Raw genomic sequence first — 16,621 nt, 5'->3', positions numbered from 1 at the left:
GCAAATTCAGGAAAGGTTAGTCTAATTTCTATTTAAAATAAATAAATAAATAGTTAGATAAATAAATAAATAAGCAAGGTAGGGCATGAATTGCATTTACTTTGTCAGATGGTCACATTTGGATTTACCTTTACTGCTCCTGAATTATTGCCTGGCATTAAGCCGATATTGATTTCCTTACCTTGGAGGAAGATCAGATGTGTAGCTTAGCGATTATTTCTCTTTTCTTTCTCACAGTTGCACACTTGTATTGCATGCATCCTGTCTCATTCATATCATTCCGTAATCAACATCTATAATGTTTGCTCTTCAGGAGAGTGCATGAAAAATCAACAACAAAATTTCAACACTCGATTGAGCTATTTGTGAAAAATAGTAGTGCCTGAGAGGACAGCCAGAAAGAAAAGAAACAGCTTAAAATAATCACTGTAATAAGCCAGTCGGTTGGAAAATTGCTAATCAGAAGTCAGCACTAAAACTTATCAGAAAGCTACAGCCTAATGTGTATCTGAGGGCTTCATGTATCAAACTGCTCTTCTTTCCTGCTTCATCAGAGGCACAGTGGTGAAATCTTTGAGTGCAATGGAAATAGTAGTTTGCAAGAGTGTAGGAATTCTCCCCTTTGCAGTCTGAGCCGGGTGTCGCATCAGAGAGACGCTTTTGTCCCAGGCAGGGGAACTATTAGTAGCCCTGACATGAGTCTTCTTCGGAGATTACACTTGGCTGCTGTCAAATAGCTCCCCAAATGATGCTTCTGAACTGTGTTAATTAAACAAATCTGATGATTCTCTTGCCAAAAGTGGACTTACAGGGAGAAGAGGCAGAAATGGTAAACGGAAAATTCAAAGTCTGGCCACAAGCAGTAGAAGCCTTCAGGCTGGCTCTGCTACCATGAGGGAAATGTCAAGGGTCTACAYTCGTATATTAAATAGTGCTATTTTTGAAATCTATTTTGGTAAAGTTCCTTTGAGTAAGATATGACCTCCCACAGTCCCTTCCAACCTGAACTATCTTCTGATTCAGTGATCCTATGAGACATCATCTGCAAATGACTGTAACACTTTAAAATACTGCTTTAGCTGTTGTAGCCTCTCTACTAGGTGTCTTGATTGTCAGCATTTTCCTTAGCAGAACCTCTTCCGTCCATTATTTTTTAAATTACTCATATTCGCTCAGAAACTTCCCTTTCGGGGCTTCAGGAAATTCACGGGAGTGGCCAAAAGCATGCAAATTCTGATTTCTACMATGATATGTCTAGATTCTTTGTCTCCTTAGCCTACTCTTTTACAGACTGATCTGTGCTACCCTTGAATACCTGCGTTTTGGTAAAATGAGAAGGAAAAAAAAATTACAGTATAGGAATAGCAAGAGAGTTAATTAAACTTTGCTTTGTGATTCTTGCACATGAGATATTACGTACTCTTTGATTTGTCATATACTTTCCATAATATTATCACTSTATCCTAATTAAACACTTTGCCGCTTGTAATAACTGCCTCAATTTGGCTTTTCTCAAGTCTTCCTGAAGCTGGAGCCCAAYTGGAAAGATTCCAGGTGATTACAGTGAGCTTTGCATGAACCCCAAGATGTCAAATAGAATGTGATAACACATTTAGGGATTTGTTAAGTAAARTATTTGAAATTTTTAAAATACCTATTTATACGTGCTGTTTAGGTGATGACCTGAAAAAATCATGTCTGAGGTCCAGGGAACGGTCGAGTTTTCTGTGGAGCTACACAAATTCCATAATGTGGATCTCTTCCAGAGAGGGTGAGTTGATGTTTTCATTTGTTTTCGGCTGATTACAGAAGAATCATTTACAGAAAAGTGTTAAAACTCCAAAACAGGTTGTTTCCTGACAAAGGAAGTATATTTCATGTAATCTCTGGGCAAGGATGGACATCACTGGTCTTCACGGCTGTCAGGRAGCATCAGCGCACATGACTTTTGCTATAAAGTCTGACTGACTGACTTGTTTTGCAATACACTGGTACAAAGCATGTGTTCAGAAAGAGGGACAACAGCTGCTCTAAAGTCTTTTGGACCACTGTTGCAGCTCTGCAGTAAATAATAACTGCATTGCACTCTAGTGAAGCTGCTCGTGGCAGGATCATATATCTAATGTCTATATACTTTTAATGAGATTTAACAGAATCCCTTCATTCAGAGACCTCAAAGAAGGGGAAGGTGAATGTGTTTTCTTTAAAGCTCTGCTTCTGTTGACCACCTTGTATTCTCACATCCCTGCAAGTTAGACGAACATATACAAATTTTGGTTTACTCAAACTCTTGCCCCCCCTTTTTTTTCCAGCCTTTCCTTGTAGCTTTTATAGCAGCCCTGAAATTGTTAAATGGAGAAGCCTAACAAAATGTGAGTGATTACTCTGCTTAGATGTTGGACCCTACAGGTGTTTTTCGGTGAGGAAAAGATATTACGCTGATGGACTTTTTGAGGAGAACATAAAAAACAGAAGAGTCAAAAGAATGTACTTGTCTAGTAGAATATTATTTTCTCTCATCTACAAAAACTGATGCATATATCACACTAGGTATTTTCTGTTAATCCTTACCTCTGCAGAGGGATGACTCATTGCTGATCTATCTCTAGCATCATTTCTAGCAACTAAGTTATAAAATTGTTTCGGGTATTGGGATGCTTTCCTGTTAATTTTGAGTGTGTTGCAATAAGGCACTCATGAATTGGAAGAGGACTTTTTTTTAATATTTAATAGAGAATTACTATTGCTGATTTGTTTTTTGCATTGCCTTTAGATCAATCCATGAGATTCAGCAAAAGGACATGATTTTTACCCATCTCGGAAGGAAATGTGACCCCATAAGCCATATAAAATAACGAGGGAGAAATATGCTGCCTTTATTTATTTTTCAATGAAATGAAGGGAACACAGCTGTACTTCATTTTAATGGCTGGCTTCTGCTATTCTGTTCATACCCCATGTGAATATTTACCAACTTTACATTTGAAAGCATTCTGACTATACTAAATAGATCTATTAAATTGAGAAAAATGCTTTGTGTTTGAGGCGTTTGGTTTCCCTGAGTTATAAGAGAAGTCTGCTGTGTATCTCAGTGCTTATGACCTTAGAAGATAGTCCTATTTGTAGAGTTTTTTCCCTTTTCTTCTGAGGCCCAGTGTAACGTATTTGACCTTCCTCATGTTTGAAAATCCACATCCATCTGTTCAGTGATTTCTTTGGACTTCATAGGATATTCGAAGGTTAGCCAGGGATCTTCCTGTTTCTTGTGTTACTCTGTGAGGAGCTGGCCATTTTTGACATATTCGCCCACTTTTCCACACAGTAATTTCTCTAAAAGACTTTGACTGTGACAGATCAACATTCCGCTGTTGGAGTAAACCTAGTACTAATATAGATAATATATTTTGCCGACACACTAATGAGTTTTTAATTACCTTTGCATTTTTCCCTACTAGTTCTTACTCTGTTTTGCTGATTAATATTCCAAACATACAGTGCTATAGGTAATACTGCCTTAATTCGTTTACAGTAATTTTTCTTTCTATTTGTAGCTTGCTCAGTGTTACATTTGCTTTCTTTCCATAATTATACCTCTTGCATTTTCACCAAAATCCTCTATTGTGTCTCTCATTTGCTGATCAGCATCCTTTGACTTCATCTACTTGGTGGTTCCTATTACTGTAACATCTGAAGGTGAAGAAAAGTAGTATATAAGCTTGCCCAATTTCATTTAGAACTTGAGTACAGTTTCATTTTTCCTTACTGCTGTTGTCAGTAGTCATTGTGGACAGCTGGGATACCTTGGATTGACAGATGGTCACCTCAGATGAGAAGATGGTAGAACGGACTTTCGATTTAAACAGATATTTTTTTTCTGTGTATATTTCATGATTAGGTCACTATCCCTCTGTCCCCTGAAAACCAGCAAGGTGATTTGCGAAGGACCGTCCATCAGAATAGCAGCAGAGCTGAAATGGATCTTAATTTCTGTGGGAACCCAATATGCCGTGGCTTTTTAACAACAAAAATAAGAACAATGACAGACATTATTGATAATAGTTAGTGTTATCTACTACTATTCTTCATTTTTTGTTCCAAAACAAAATAAGAAAAAAAAACCACAACATAATGAAGAACTTGATTACATATCCCCAGAAATACATTGCAATCTCACCAGTGGCATTAATAAGATTGGACTGGAGTCTTACGTCCCATATCTTGTTGAACATCATTAGATTCTGGGCCTAATTTCAGTTAGTAATCTGAAAATTGACCTTGAACCATAAGGTTGAAATTCCCAGATAAGTACCATATAACTGTAAAGAAATAAGGATGAAGTTTTCTAAAGTCTTGGCAGACCTTCCTTCTAAACACAGTACCTTGAGGGAGGTCACGGCTGAGCCAGCAGTGAGCACTTCTGAAAAGAGCAAATAAAAGAACAAATAAAGCCACAAGATGTAGCAGGAGAATCCTGGGAGAATCATCCCTTCTGGAGCCCTTAGGTTAGTAATCAAACTTGATTAAAGACATGGTCTGCTGGCTGCAAGTCACAGAGTAAAGYGGTTTAAATTTTAGATCCTCAATAATAATTTAAGGCATTTTGTTCTAATTGCATGGGAATCTATTTTCAGTTTTATGAACACACACTGCCACCTGTCAACCCTCCCTTTCTACAAGAAATAGAAACTCCTTAATCTAACCAAATTCCATAGCTTGTGATATTTGAATGACAATCTTAAGAGCTGACTTAATATTTCTTAACCTATATGAAGGTTTAATATTGAAAAGGAATTCCAATACAAAAATAATTAGGATTTTTTTTTTTAAGCTTGTTACGGTTTTAAGTTCCACGCTCGTGTGCCAGGAACAGTCATCAGTAAATTATGTGTTGCAGGTAGTTTAATTTGATCAGTTATTARTATTAAAAATATTTTCTTCTGAAGCATAAACATTGCTGTGTCAGAATTTATAGACATCAAAAGTTAAACGCTGTAGATACAGCTATAGGGGAAGAAAGAACCTTTCATCAAACCAAAGGAGTTGTGCTGCTGTTTGATGCCAGAGTTCTAAAGGTTGAGGAATAAGTAATACAATTTCTGGAAGAAAAAATATTTTTAAATTTCCCATCCTAATTCTCTCCATCATGTGCTACTTAATAGCTGGTGACAGATATTTTCTCTAGTGAAATTAGCTAACTGATTCTGATTTTCCTTAATAGAGTAGGAAATAAAATTATCCCTGACTGCCAGAGATCAATTAATTGATTTGCCTGCTTCTATCAGAAGCAGTGCTTTTGTACCGTTATTCTTAAAGCATTTCAAAATCTATTTGATGGATTTCCTTACTTAAAAAAAAAAAAAAAAAAAAACTGCTGTGTTCTTAGGGTGTAATTAACTTTTTGAGTCTGAGAGGGAATAGATGGCACAGAGAAGATGGCAATGGTGTACTAGAAACTAAAGTTCAAGTTAAGTCCTGTGGTACTGATCATAGGTCGTAATCAATCGCTTATCAATCTTTTGACTCCCCACATTCTAAGCAAACATTTGTGTCTAACACTTCRTGGAGGTAATGATGAGAGTTTGGGGATGGAGTTTGACAAGAGACTAATGAGAAAATGAAGTCTAGCTTCTTCCATAATAAAGAGAATATTACCCTGGGCATCAGACCAGTGGATTCAAACTTTCCAGTATCCTGCAGGTATCAGACAAAGAACTCTCTCCATTCACAGCTGCCTAAAAGATGATGTTCATGCGTGGCAGACAATGAGTTTACATGGCAAGACAAATTTTTGCCTCCCAGGTGGACAATAATATTTCAGTGTCCTTACTCATGAAGTCATCAGCTTCAAAGTCCCAATCCAGCAGCTCCTCTCCTCAGCACAGTGGGGTTCTGCAATCAGTCAAGGCTTTTCCTCAGCTTGTCAGGAGAGATACATGTAAAATACTCATCACGTTCAGAGGCTGAGAACTAGTTTCTCAACTAGATCCTTGAGGTACAGTGTCAGGATATGTCAAAAAGTTTCTTTAAAAAATCTAGAGCAGAGAAAAATCATGTTACTTTTTTTCCAGACAGGATGAATTTCTTCAAGCTTCCCACCTTTAAAGAAATATAAAACACTTTTGGGCTGTAAATCTGTTTGTTTTTTTAATATGCTTGCATAGTTCATTTAGGATGCATGCATTTTCGCTATTAGAAATGAAGTAAAAATAAAAATAAAAATAAATTAAATTAAATACAGTTAACTATGTGATGCATTTCTGGAATAATGATTAGTGATATTCATAAYGTTCCAATAATGATTAGAACACACATATTGACAGAACTAACCTTTTTCTAGTCRTGAAGACATAAAATAAAGACCAAAATTATTTTTCTTGCCAAAAAAGCAGGCGGAAATGACTGTTTACACGGTCATATAGGGATAGTGGTGAACCTGCTCTGGTGGGATCTCCGGTGCCAATAATAAGGAGATCAGTTTGGAATTAAACAGGGTGAAACCTAAGATACGAGACTGCTTTGCAAGTGAAGGGAGTCCATCTAAACAGGCTCCGCTGACTGGTGACTGAAATGGTGACTGAAAACAAATGCTCTTTTCTTCCTTCAAATAGGCAATACTCCGACTACCTTAGCCTGAATATATGAGATAAATTTTTCAGTGTCACCTCTCTTCCTACAGAGAACTGAGCTAAAGAACAATTCCAARACCATTTAACAGGTTTGAAACTTTTGGCTAACCAACCCAATATCACAGAATGAGTATAATCTGAATCCAAAAATAAGTGATCCAGCTCAATAATACTCAGCTAMGACAACTTGGCACCTGCTAGATGTGGCAGAGAACTTTAATGCATCCCTTCTGAAATGATGCAACCGGTGAACCATGATAGAAAGCTGTGACTTGGCTGCCAGAGATCTTTCTTCTGTGGTCTACACTGAAGTCACTTCCCTTTGTCGTCTTTTCCCCCATTTTCATATGATTGCAGGTTGTACATCAATCAGATGATGTAAAATCCAGAGACAATATTATGCTCAGAATATGCAAATCCATCTGTTGCGTATAAGCGGATCACTAATAGTCAAATGGCTCAGCGAGCAGCTGACAACGCAGTGCTGAACACAAGACACCAATTAAATTAGCAGTTAGAGGACAGCTTCTTGTAGAGTATGGCTCACCATCCTTTGGTGAAAGATATATAAATCCACAACTGGTCCATCTGGTCAGCAGCTCAGGACTGTCCCTAGGCTGCTTGGTGAGAGTAACCACAGGCCGAACATGTGTGACTAATACCTTTTACAATCCCATTTGCACAAGAGGCACTCTCTCACTCTGATGTCCAAGTGCTAATTATTTTGAGCTGCAGGAATGCCATTCAACATTAGGGAATTATAGTTGCTATAAATATTTCAATACTTCTCAGCTACTCAGGCTACATACTGGGCACTGCACCATGTAGGAAGCTTGCGTAGAAAGCAGTGGAAAACTTGCTTTGTGCTTTCAGAGTGCTTTGCAGCCCATGACCAAGATATAGACAAGGCAGTATTGAGCTCAGGATTGCACACCAYGATCAGGAACTTCCTTTTTCAGCACTTAAAAGCATTCTATCAGAAATAGAAAACTCACATGCACGAAGGAAAACTGCTGCAGGATCTGACTCCAAGTGTCAGGCACCTAGCAGCTGCTCTGCCATCGCTGGCAAGACCATGTAGTCTGTGTGTGTGCAGAGAGTGTGGAATTAAAACAAAAACACTCCACTACTCAAGTTTCTCCATAACAGGAAAATTATTTGACAGGYGTTGGTCATGTTAAGGGAGGCAGGGCTGAGGGCTGATCAGATACAATGGTGCTGAGTACCGTATAAGAATCTCATACTGAACGAGATGAAAAAAATTGTCAGCTGGTGGGTTTATAAAAATGTTAGCATCTCAAGAAGGAAGTAAAATTCTRGATGTTTAAATGAATCCAATACTGTAGTGGAATGGACAATTTGTAGTGATCTCACCAGTGGCTGGTTGTGATAGCTGAGTAAAATAATGTAGGCATCTACATATCAGAAAATACAGTTTTTTCATTGTTCTTCCAGGCTCAACTGCTAACTACTCATTAAATCAATGAAAACTATGTTGCACATTTTTATTTATCAGACTATTACTGCATTCTTCAAAACCATTGACATTAATGAGAGTTGCCCCACTGGTCTGTTGAATTATGTCTTCTCTGATTTAAGCATTGGTAGGCAATGCATCTCTATAACTCGAGCCTCCAAAGAAACTTCCTTGGGATGCCTAGTATTAAGCTAGGACWATGGTAGTAAAACTTCTGTGCCAGAGGTTGTAGATGAGTCCTTGGCAAGGTCTATGCTTTTGATTCAGATCTTTTCATTAAAACCCTCTCTCCTGGAGTTAGGCAATCAGATGAGAAACTCTTATGCTATTAACTATTCAATGCTTATGATTGCTAAGAAAGCCATGCAAAGATGTATCCCGAAGCTGCAAAAATGTTTAATATATATTAGTATTTAAAACTATTTTAAAAATCATTCAGATTCTATTGACCTGTTAAACAATCCCAGGTGTGTTCCTTCCAAGTCTTTTTTTTTTTTTAAAAAAAAGTCATCTATTGTATTTGGTTGATCAAAGAATAAACCTTTCCTCTCTTAACAGCAGGATACTCTCCTCTGAAGAAAGTAAATATCACCCCAATCCAAGTGACATTTACGTTGCTGCTTTGATGGCTTTCTGAGTGAATTATGTCAGAATACAGCTTCGGTTGCATCTGACCTGATTTACATTCATATWGAGTTGCACTTGAAGTGTCGATTCCAGCACTTAATTCATGCAGGTCGACCACTGTAAACCACTGGAAATCCCTCTGTTGTGTATTTGTATATSGGAAGGGAATCTAAGCCTGCAAGCTTGTGAATGGATATATGTATATTTGCTGCAACATCTTGTTACTTAAGAATAATCAACRTGAGGGATTTTTGAAGCACTGAACTTAAGTAGAACAAGCCAAAAACATGACACCAACACAGGCAGTGTCAATGTAATTAAAGTAAATAAGAAGAGAAAGGGTGCCAGAAATTACTGAATGAGCAGCTCTAGTAAAAAAATAACTATGAGATRCTTCAGGGAAGCRTGGTGTCCTGGTATGTAACCCTTAAGGAATGGGAAGTTATTTTCTGAGTTTTCATGTGAGGGCTGATTATGGTGCCTTGCTGCTCTTTGGACACTTTTCCTCTCTAAAGCACTTTGCAGACAGTTGCTAATGGAGGCAGATGAAGTTATCTGTGTTCAGAATGTGTTTTCACATTGTTACACACTGTACATATCCCTGGAGAAAGCATGGCATAATCACCAGCAGCAAATCTAGTCTTTAAATACAGGACAAGCTGTTTAGAGAACAGATAGGCCTAGTCCCTTCCTATGATTCCTGGATACAGGGTGAAAAAAAAGAAGAAAAATAATAATCCAACAACCTATGAGGATAATCAAGCACAGGAACATGCTGTCCAGAGACAGTTTGGATTCTCCGTCCTTAGAGGTTTTCAAGACGTGACTGGACATGGCCCTGAGCAACGTCATCTGAATTTAATGTTGATCCTGCTTTGAGCAGGAGATTGAACTAGAGACCTCTTGAAGTCCCCTCCAGCSTATGACCCTGGATGAGAAGAACCACAACTGTCCTTGACATTGAAACAACTGGGAGATGTCAACCCTGTGCAACTTCCTTCTGCATCACTCAGCTTCGCCCTATGCAGCAGACACTATTTTGTAGTGATTTGTAGTCAGTACAGGGGTCCCCAGTAATCCCTTTAGCTGGTTAGCTTACAGCACAAAGTGGGTTGATTTGATTAATATTAAAAAGTAATTCAACTGAGACATGCAGCACACAAATAAGGTTAAGTTCTTCTTTTTACCTATACACATTGGTTCACACCRTAAGCTGTGACTGAGTCCTGCTGCTAATGGCCTGGCGGAAAATCCYGGAAGAGCAAAATTTTTGGTGCTGCACTTAATGTGTCACCTCCCCTTCTCCTTTCTCCCCTCCTGCCCCCCAAGAACATTTATAGTTTTTTGTCATCAGTTCTCCAAGGCATCTTTAAGCGAAAATACCTATAGGATAAAATAATTAGATTTGAGTACAAGAATGAGTAACACAGCTGTCCCCAGAAGACCCATCAGTGAAAAACAGTCATTTATTGTATAAACTATATTGATTCAAACAAAAATTCTCCTCAAAAACATTGCATTAGCCTATTAAATGATTTTTTTAAAATTAAATTCAATCTTGATCAACTTTCTTTAGAGGTGATCAAAGCCACTCTATAATAATGCAGAGCATAATACTTTTAATTTAAAATCTCTGCTTGCAAGAAAAAGAGAAAAGTTTTAGCAAAAATGGGCAAAACATTTCCCAGTTAAACACCAATGACTTTGAAGAAAATATTATGATGGTCAGTTACTAATGATATAGTTGATAGGCTAAWCTGTCTTCCAGCTAATGATGAGAATTAAGAGCTGGCTAAACCCCAATAGTTTTATTTTAGTTTCTTCTGCTTTTTCTAACAATTTTTTTTTCCAAGGTTATTTTTCATCCAGCAGATCATACTTTTCATTTTATTTCCTAGGAGAATGAATTCCATCTGCTTGCATTCCATTCCTCTTGGCTAACGGTGTCTATATGATATATTTTAATGTTTGTCTTCCAAGAGCAAGCAGAACACCTTTTTTTGACTGTATCTTTACCTCTGACTTCTGATTTTTTTTCTGGTGTGTACACAGTTTTCCACCTGGGTAGCTTAAGTATCTGTGCCAAACTGTGTTCTGCAAAAGTAACATCACCTTTCATCYTTGGATCACAAATCACTTTATAACCTTTACTTATCCTTCAAAATATCTTTTCTGAAGCTCGGAAGCTATTTACATGCTAAAAGTGGGGAGAAAAAAAAACTGAGATGACTGTAACAAGATCAGGATCAGAAAAAAGTCCAAACTAAAGCCAAGAAGTGAATGTACTGATTTATCAGATTATACCTAGATTTTCTTCTGATATCTCTGACTAAACAGAGGTCAATTTGCTGAATGTCATGCAATGCATACTTTTTAATCATTTATTTTAACTGCTGCATATCATACCCAAGAAAATCAACCGGCATTTCGTGTGTGAAAAGTGACTGAAGTAAAGAGAACATGTTTTCTCCGGCCACGATGCTCTTAGGATCCATGGTCACAAAGTGGGAGTAGCAGAACAAATGGTGAATCTGGCCCATAGGGGCTGAGGAATGATAGGACACTTGTAATCCTCAGAAGCTCTAAAACTGATATAAATTTTCTGTCTCTCCAACATGCTTTAAATGTTGTCCAGAAATTTCTTTCTGATATTGCACTTACCCGGTTTCTTAATGACTGCTGGGAACTGTATATGTAAAATTTTATATCAGGGTGTGTACAGGCATTTATCTCACTGTTCTGTCGCCAGTTTAGTGCTCCATGCTCATTTTTTTTTCTGAGAAGAAGTACTGCATAGTGGTTAGGAGTTATGGGTTCAGTGTGGGTTCAGCCCTATTTCCCTGCCTTATGCTTGAAGAAATGCAGTCTTTTGGTCAATGCTGTCCACTCAGTTCTTCCACAGTACTTCAACGTTCATTTTAATGCTGCCGTCTTAAACCCAAGTGAGCTGTGACTCTTATTACTTGCTGGAGTGACCCATGAGTTCTAGAAAATTCTCRATGCAGGCTTGAATAACCTTTTTTGTTCTTCAACTTTTATTTTTTAAAAATGGAAGTAATAATAATATCTCAGAATGTTGTCCCTAATTAATAGTAACAAGAGTCTATCACAAGTTTTTCAGGTGCTGAAGTGATAGAAAACAGTGTTGTGCATGGGAAAACTCTGTCCCAGAGTATCCCTGGCCTTTCTTTTTCCCATATTTTTGTAGTCAAACATCCTGAAGTCTAATTTTCAGAGGAGAAAATTCTAAACCATTTCCAAATCAGATTCTCTTAAYATGACTTTGTTTGGAAACCCCAAATCATTACTCTTTTTTTGACATTTCATCCTTTAAAGTTCCTTTGTGGGTAMTAACTTCTTGCGTAACTGGATAGTTTAATTCTATGGAAGCACTCAAACTATACAATGTGTATGCTGCAGACAAGGTGCACTTGAGATGCAATGGAAAAAAACAACTGGCCTTTGTTCTTGCATAAGTGGAGCAGAATATGCAGTATGTCTGGATGGGAGATCATTTCAGCACTTTAATTACTTAATGTGTTTGCTGCAGCTGAAGTACATTAACGAATGCAGATCAATTTCTCTCATCAATCCATGTCCACTTTGTTACTTCAGAACATCCATTCATTTGTGGGGATAACATCTGCCAAGAAAAGGTATTACAAATAAAATGCAGCTGAAAAATGAACTGTTCTTCAGTAATCTCTTGTTTCCATTTGGCTATGCATGATAAATCTTTATAATGATACCCTGCAACAAATGAGAAGCTAGTTTATAATGTGACTGTTTGGGCTGATGGCTGCAACCAGCCAAAAACAAAAATGCTGAGAATTATGTGGGATTTTTATTTGATTTTTACAATTTTTGCTGACCAGTTTAAAATATTCTCTTTGGTTTTGTCATTGCCAGAAAAYCCACTTCCTTCTCACAAGATAAACTTTATGAAGTGGTGGAGAGAAATATATTGAAATAACAGACCTACCAGAATTTGAGGACAGTGACCACCAGGTTTGAAGATTCTCAGATAAGAGCAATCCTGGCTTTCTCAACCATGCCATAAGGAAATAAGGCTTAAATCCTTAGCAGAAAACATAGGGGACTTAAGCTCTAACKTTTGACAATGAACACAACACTTAAGCTTTCAGATTTTAGTAAATAAATAATTTAATTAAGTCGATAGTTCAAGGTACTAGTTTGGGATGAATAAGCATGGTTAGAGCTTGCCACTATGTTCTGACAAAGAAGATACACCAGTGCTCCCTACCTTGTGGGGATAATGAAAGGATAAATGAAATAGAAGGTCAAAGCATCCCAGTAAGCTGGAAAGCAGCCAAGAGCGCTAGCTGTTCATGGTGTGGAACTTTTGTACATTATTTCAAATAACATGTAAACGATGTAACTAGTTTCCAAAAGTCCCTACTCCATGGCTTACTTTCAGATTCTTTAGTAGTGTGGTTTCTTTTAATGTATAACTTCCATGATTTTTCACAGATTCTACAGGCTGTAAGATCCTCTGGCCTTTTGACATTGCCTTGAAAAATTTCCAGTCTCTTTAGGCTCCAAGGATACTTGAACTGGATCTCAAAGCCGTCCCTGTGGCCAAGTTTACTCCGCGTTTCATGTCCTCTCTGATGAAAATGACAGCTACAACCTAAACCCATATTAGTGTATTTCTTGAGTCTGTGAGATCTGTCAGAGGATCTAATGTTCACGACTTTTGAACATCTGTCTTTGTTCTCGCTTCTTCACAAGACAATATTGTATTTCAACTTGAATGTACTTTCTTCTTGCAAGATTTGTCAGCTACAGTCCCATGTGAATCATTATATCAAAGACTTTATGTTCTATAYCCTAGTTCTGGTTTCCTATGTCAAGCAGCAACATTGCAAATATTTTGGATGAACTCTGGGAGAAATTCTATTATCTCACTCAAACTTTTATTACACTTAGATTACATTCATGCCCTTTCAGCTCATGGGAAATGATAATATGCTTTATGATTTTTACATCTTCCCACCATCAAGAACCTAACTGAGAGCTGGCCCTGTCATCAGCACCTATCCCTTAGGTGCTTGGAAACAATGCTGGATGGTAACCTACTCTTGACTTCTCACATTGCTTCTTGACTCTCCAGAACTTCTTGACTCTCCAGAACTTTGCTGATGACCAAGCCTATGTGGTGTCTACAGTTAGACACTGTTTTTGGCATGGTCCAAACCAAAGATTAGCTCAGTGTCAGGTGGCATATTTTATTTCATATTTTACAGGATCCTCTGCCAGCCACGATAGTGATGTACTAAATACACTGACTTCTGATACTGAGGGTTTCAGCAAATGATGATGATGATAATGAAAACAGTTAAAGGGAGCCTCTGAAGCTTTATTTTTTTCAGGTAACTAACCAATTTAGTTGAGAGAGAATAAGAATAAACAGATAAAGGATCAATTCATCAATATCTATCCTTACTCTTAGGATGCTGCTGCTTTTCAGAGATTATTTTTAAGATTAGACTGTTGCCAGAATCATTATCTAGGTAAAAATGAAATTGTTTTTTCTTGGTATGAGGCATTTTCTTGGTAATGAGGCATCAAATTTACAGATTCAGTTGCCATCTCAGTTTCTCTTTACATTTTCTGTGGTAGAAGGTTCAAAGTGTCCTGGCTCCCTTAGAAGAGTATTGCATGTTCGAGTAAAGAATTCATATATTTGTCATTAGCATTGTAAACCTTGGCATAAAGATCCACGTGTGCAGAGGAGACTGAATCTGATGAAGTTAGGTGTTATCAGACTAAGTGTTTAGATATTTTACTTCCCAGAYTGGAATCCACAAGTCCATTTTAGGCACATTTAATCTCGCATATAAAGAATGGAGGAAACTAGTTAGGTGAGTAGTTGTATTCTGAAATAGGATGAAGGACTAAGTGAACAAGGAAATAAAGCTCCATAGCCCAGTTATGAGGTGAATTCACTTATATCAGTGGAATCATCAGCTTTGTTTCATGCTTTTGTTAATGTTTAGTATACAGCGCTGATYTGAGATCCAATTAACATTTTTATTTCATGAAAACAGGAACAGCCTCAGCAGGAAGGAAAACAATACTGTATGGATAAGTACAGGTATGAAAAAAGATGTGGATGATCTCAGACATGGTAGGGAGCTGGATCTGGGTATCAAGTGACTTAGGTTGCAGAATACCTGCAGAAAAATGTGGCATCACTGACTCCTCTTAAAGGTTTCTGTATAGACTTTGATTGAGCAGATGTGATATTGAAGGACATTTCTTTTGTGGATCCTGATGGAAGATAAGTGAAAGGTTTGCTTCTAGCTCATACCAAGAACAGATCTGTAGCCATCTTGAAGAATGTACTCGTGTAAGTTCAAGTGGCTACAAACTGGAGGCATTTTGTAGCAGCTGAGATGGACACATCGCTTGTTTCTTTCCTGGTGTAGTTCATTCCTGCTCTGATATTTTATCTAGTGTGATTGTCCCCTCCCCTAGGAGGAGAAACATGACCTTCTGTGAATGCTTATGTGTTTAATGTTAACTTTTTGAGCATTAGCTCAAAAGTAAAGCTAGAGCTTTAGCAAAGAGAACAGATTCGTGAGGCAGTGGGAATGAATAGACTTCTCACCTCTTTGTAAAGAGTTCCTGCAAAGGAGAGAGGACTCATACTGACAAAAACACTGTGAAAGTTGCATTCAGTTATCAATGCTGCATCTATTCTACAGAAAAACAAACAAACAAACAAACAAACAAAAAAGATTTTCGACTCCAGAGCTGTCAGGTTTAGGCCAGCACAGACTGTACTTTTAGAAGAGAGTATTCACCCTTCCTGTAAGAGATGTAAAAAAAAAACCTTGAAAGCTGCCAACAGTTCTGTGAGAAAAATAGGTAAATTTGGATAAGATCCCACATTTTCTAATCATTTTTATTTGTGTGGATAGAGTGGGTGGAAATAGAAATGATCCATTTCCTGAGAAAGAGTAGCAAAGATAATTTAATGCAAAGGGTAAATATGAAAAAAAAAAGGTAGAAATGGAGGAGGAAGAGGATTTCCTTGGCGGGAGAGGGGAGCATYGATTTTTTCATCTATCATCTTGGTGTGGGAAAAATGCTTCTGTAGAGGTAAATGTAAAGGCTCTGTTCATTTACTGCTGCAATGGGCAGCTATTCTTTGAAGGTTTGTACTTTTCCAAAACCTTGAGAGAGAATAGTCAGTCTTATCTCTAGCCGTCACAAATTTAATGTAAAATATTGATCTGGTATAGAAAGCCCCCCCCCCTCTTTTTTTTAACCTTAGAAAAAGGTGATCAATCCTTTCTCCCTTCCCATTCCAGCAGTTTGCTCTGTGGGATGAGACCGCTCTATTCAGAGCAGTCCAGTGCAGAAGCAGAGATTTTGCTTCCCGATAGCAGAAGTTCAGGCGTTCCCAGTCTCCGATATCCCACAATGTGACATTTCTGTGCTTGGCCTTTTGTGAGGTTCATCACAGGAAACACAGCCACCAGCAGATGGCAAGTGGAGAGGTCGAACATCTCAGCTACACACCTCAAAAGGCAACAAAGTGCTATGGGAAAATGGGCCAACTTGTCAAATTCAGATAAGATGGACAGAAATGTTGAAGTTACAGTTTCTTGTTGGACGGGAGATCAAACTACTGTTAGTACATGGTCACAGCAAGGCTCTTTGTAATATTCRGTCTCAAATAATTTTCTAGCTTGTGCAGGAATCTCTTTATCTGCTCTTTGAAACCATCAGTGTCTTGAGTCTTCYCTCATAACGGTGCTTGTGGGGATGACAAAGTTGAGAATTCGCTTTTGCCTTTTGCTTCATATGGAGAATTGTTAGATCGTTCTTCAAATGGGCATTCTCTAACCAAAACTGATTC

At 37.8% G+C, this 16,621-nt stretch overlaps 1 protein-coding gene across 1 annotated transcript in view; it reads left to right on the top strand.

The window, feature by feature from the left end:
• Window positions 1–1,694: 1,694 nt before the first annotated feature.
• The window catches only part of FAM135B (family with sequence similarity 135 member B), a 139,015-nt gene continuing 124,088 nt past the window's right edge, over window positions 1,695–16,621 (top strand). Inside the window, exon 1 of the mRNA XM_085326032.1 lies at window positions 1,695–1,771. Coding sequence (XP_085182158.1) covers window positions 1,695–1,771 — 77 coding nt within the window. The remainder of the gene's footprint in view (window positions 1,772–16,621) is intronic.

Source organism: Rhea americana, unplaced genomic scaffold (genome assembly GCF_003343005.1).
Source record: "Rhea americana isolate MKP2758 unplaced genomic scaffold, rheAme1 scaffold_0, whole genome shotgun sequence".
NCBI lineage: Eukaryota > Metazoa > Chordata > Aves > Rheiformes > Rheidae > Rhea > Rhea americana.
Note: the sequence above shows the minus strand (reverse complement) of the source record. Positions and strands in the feature narration are given on the sequence as shown.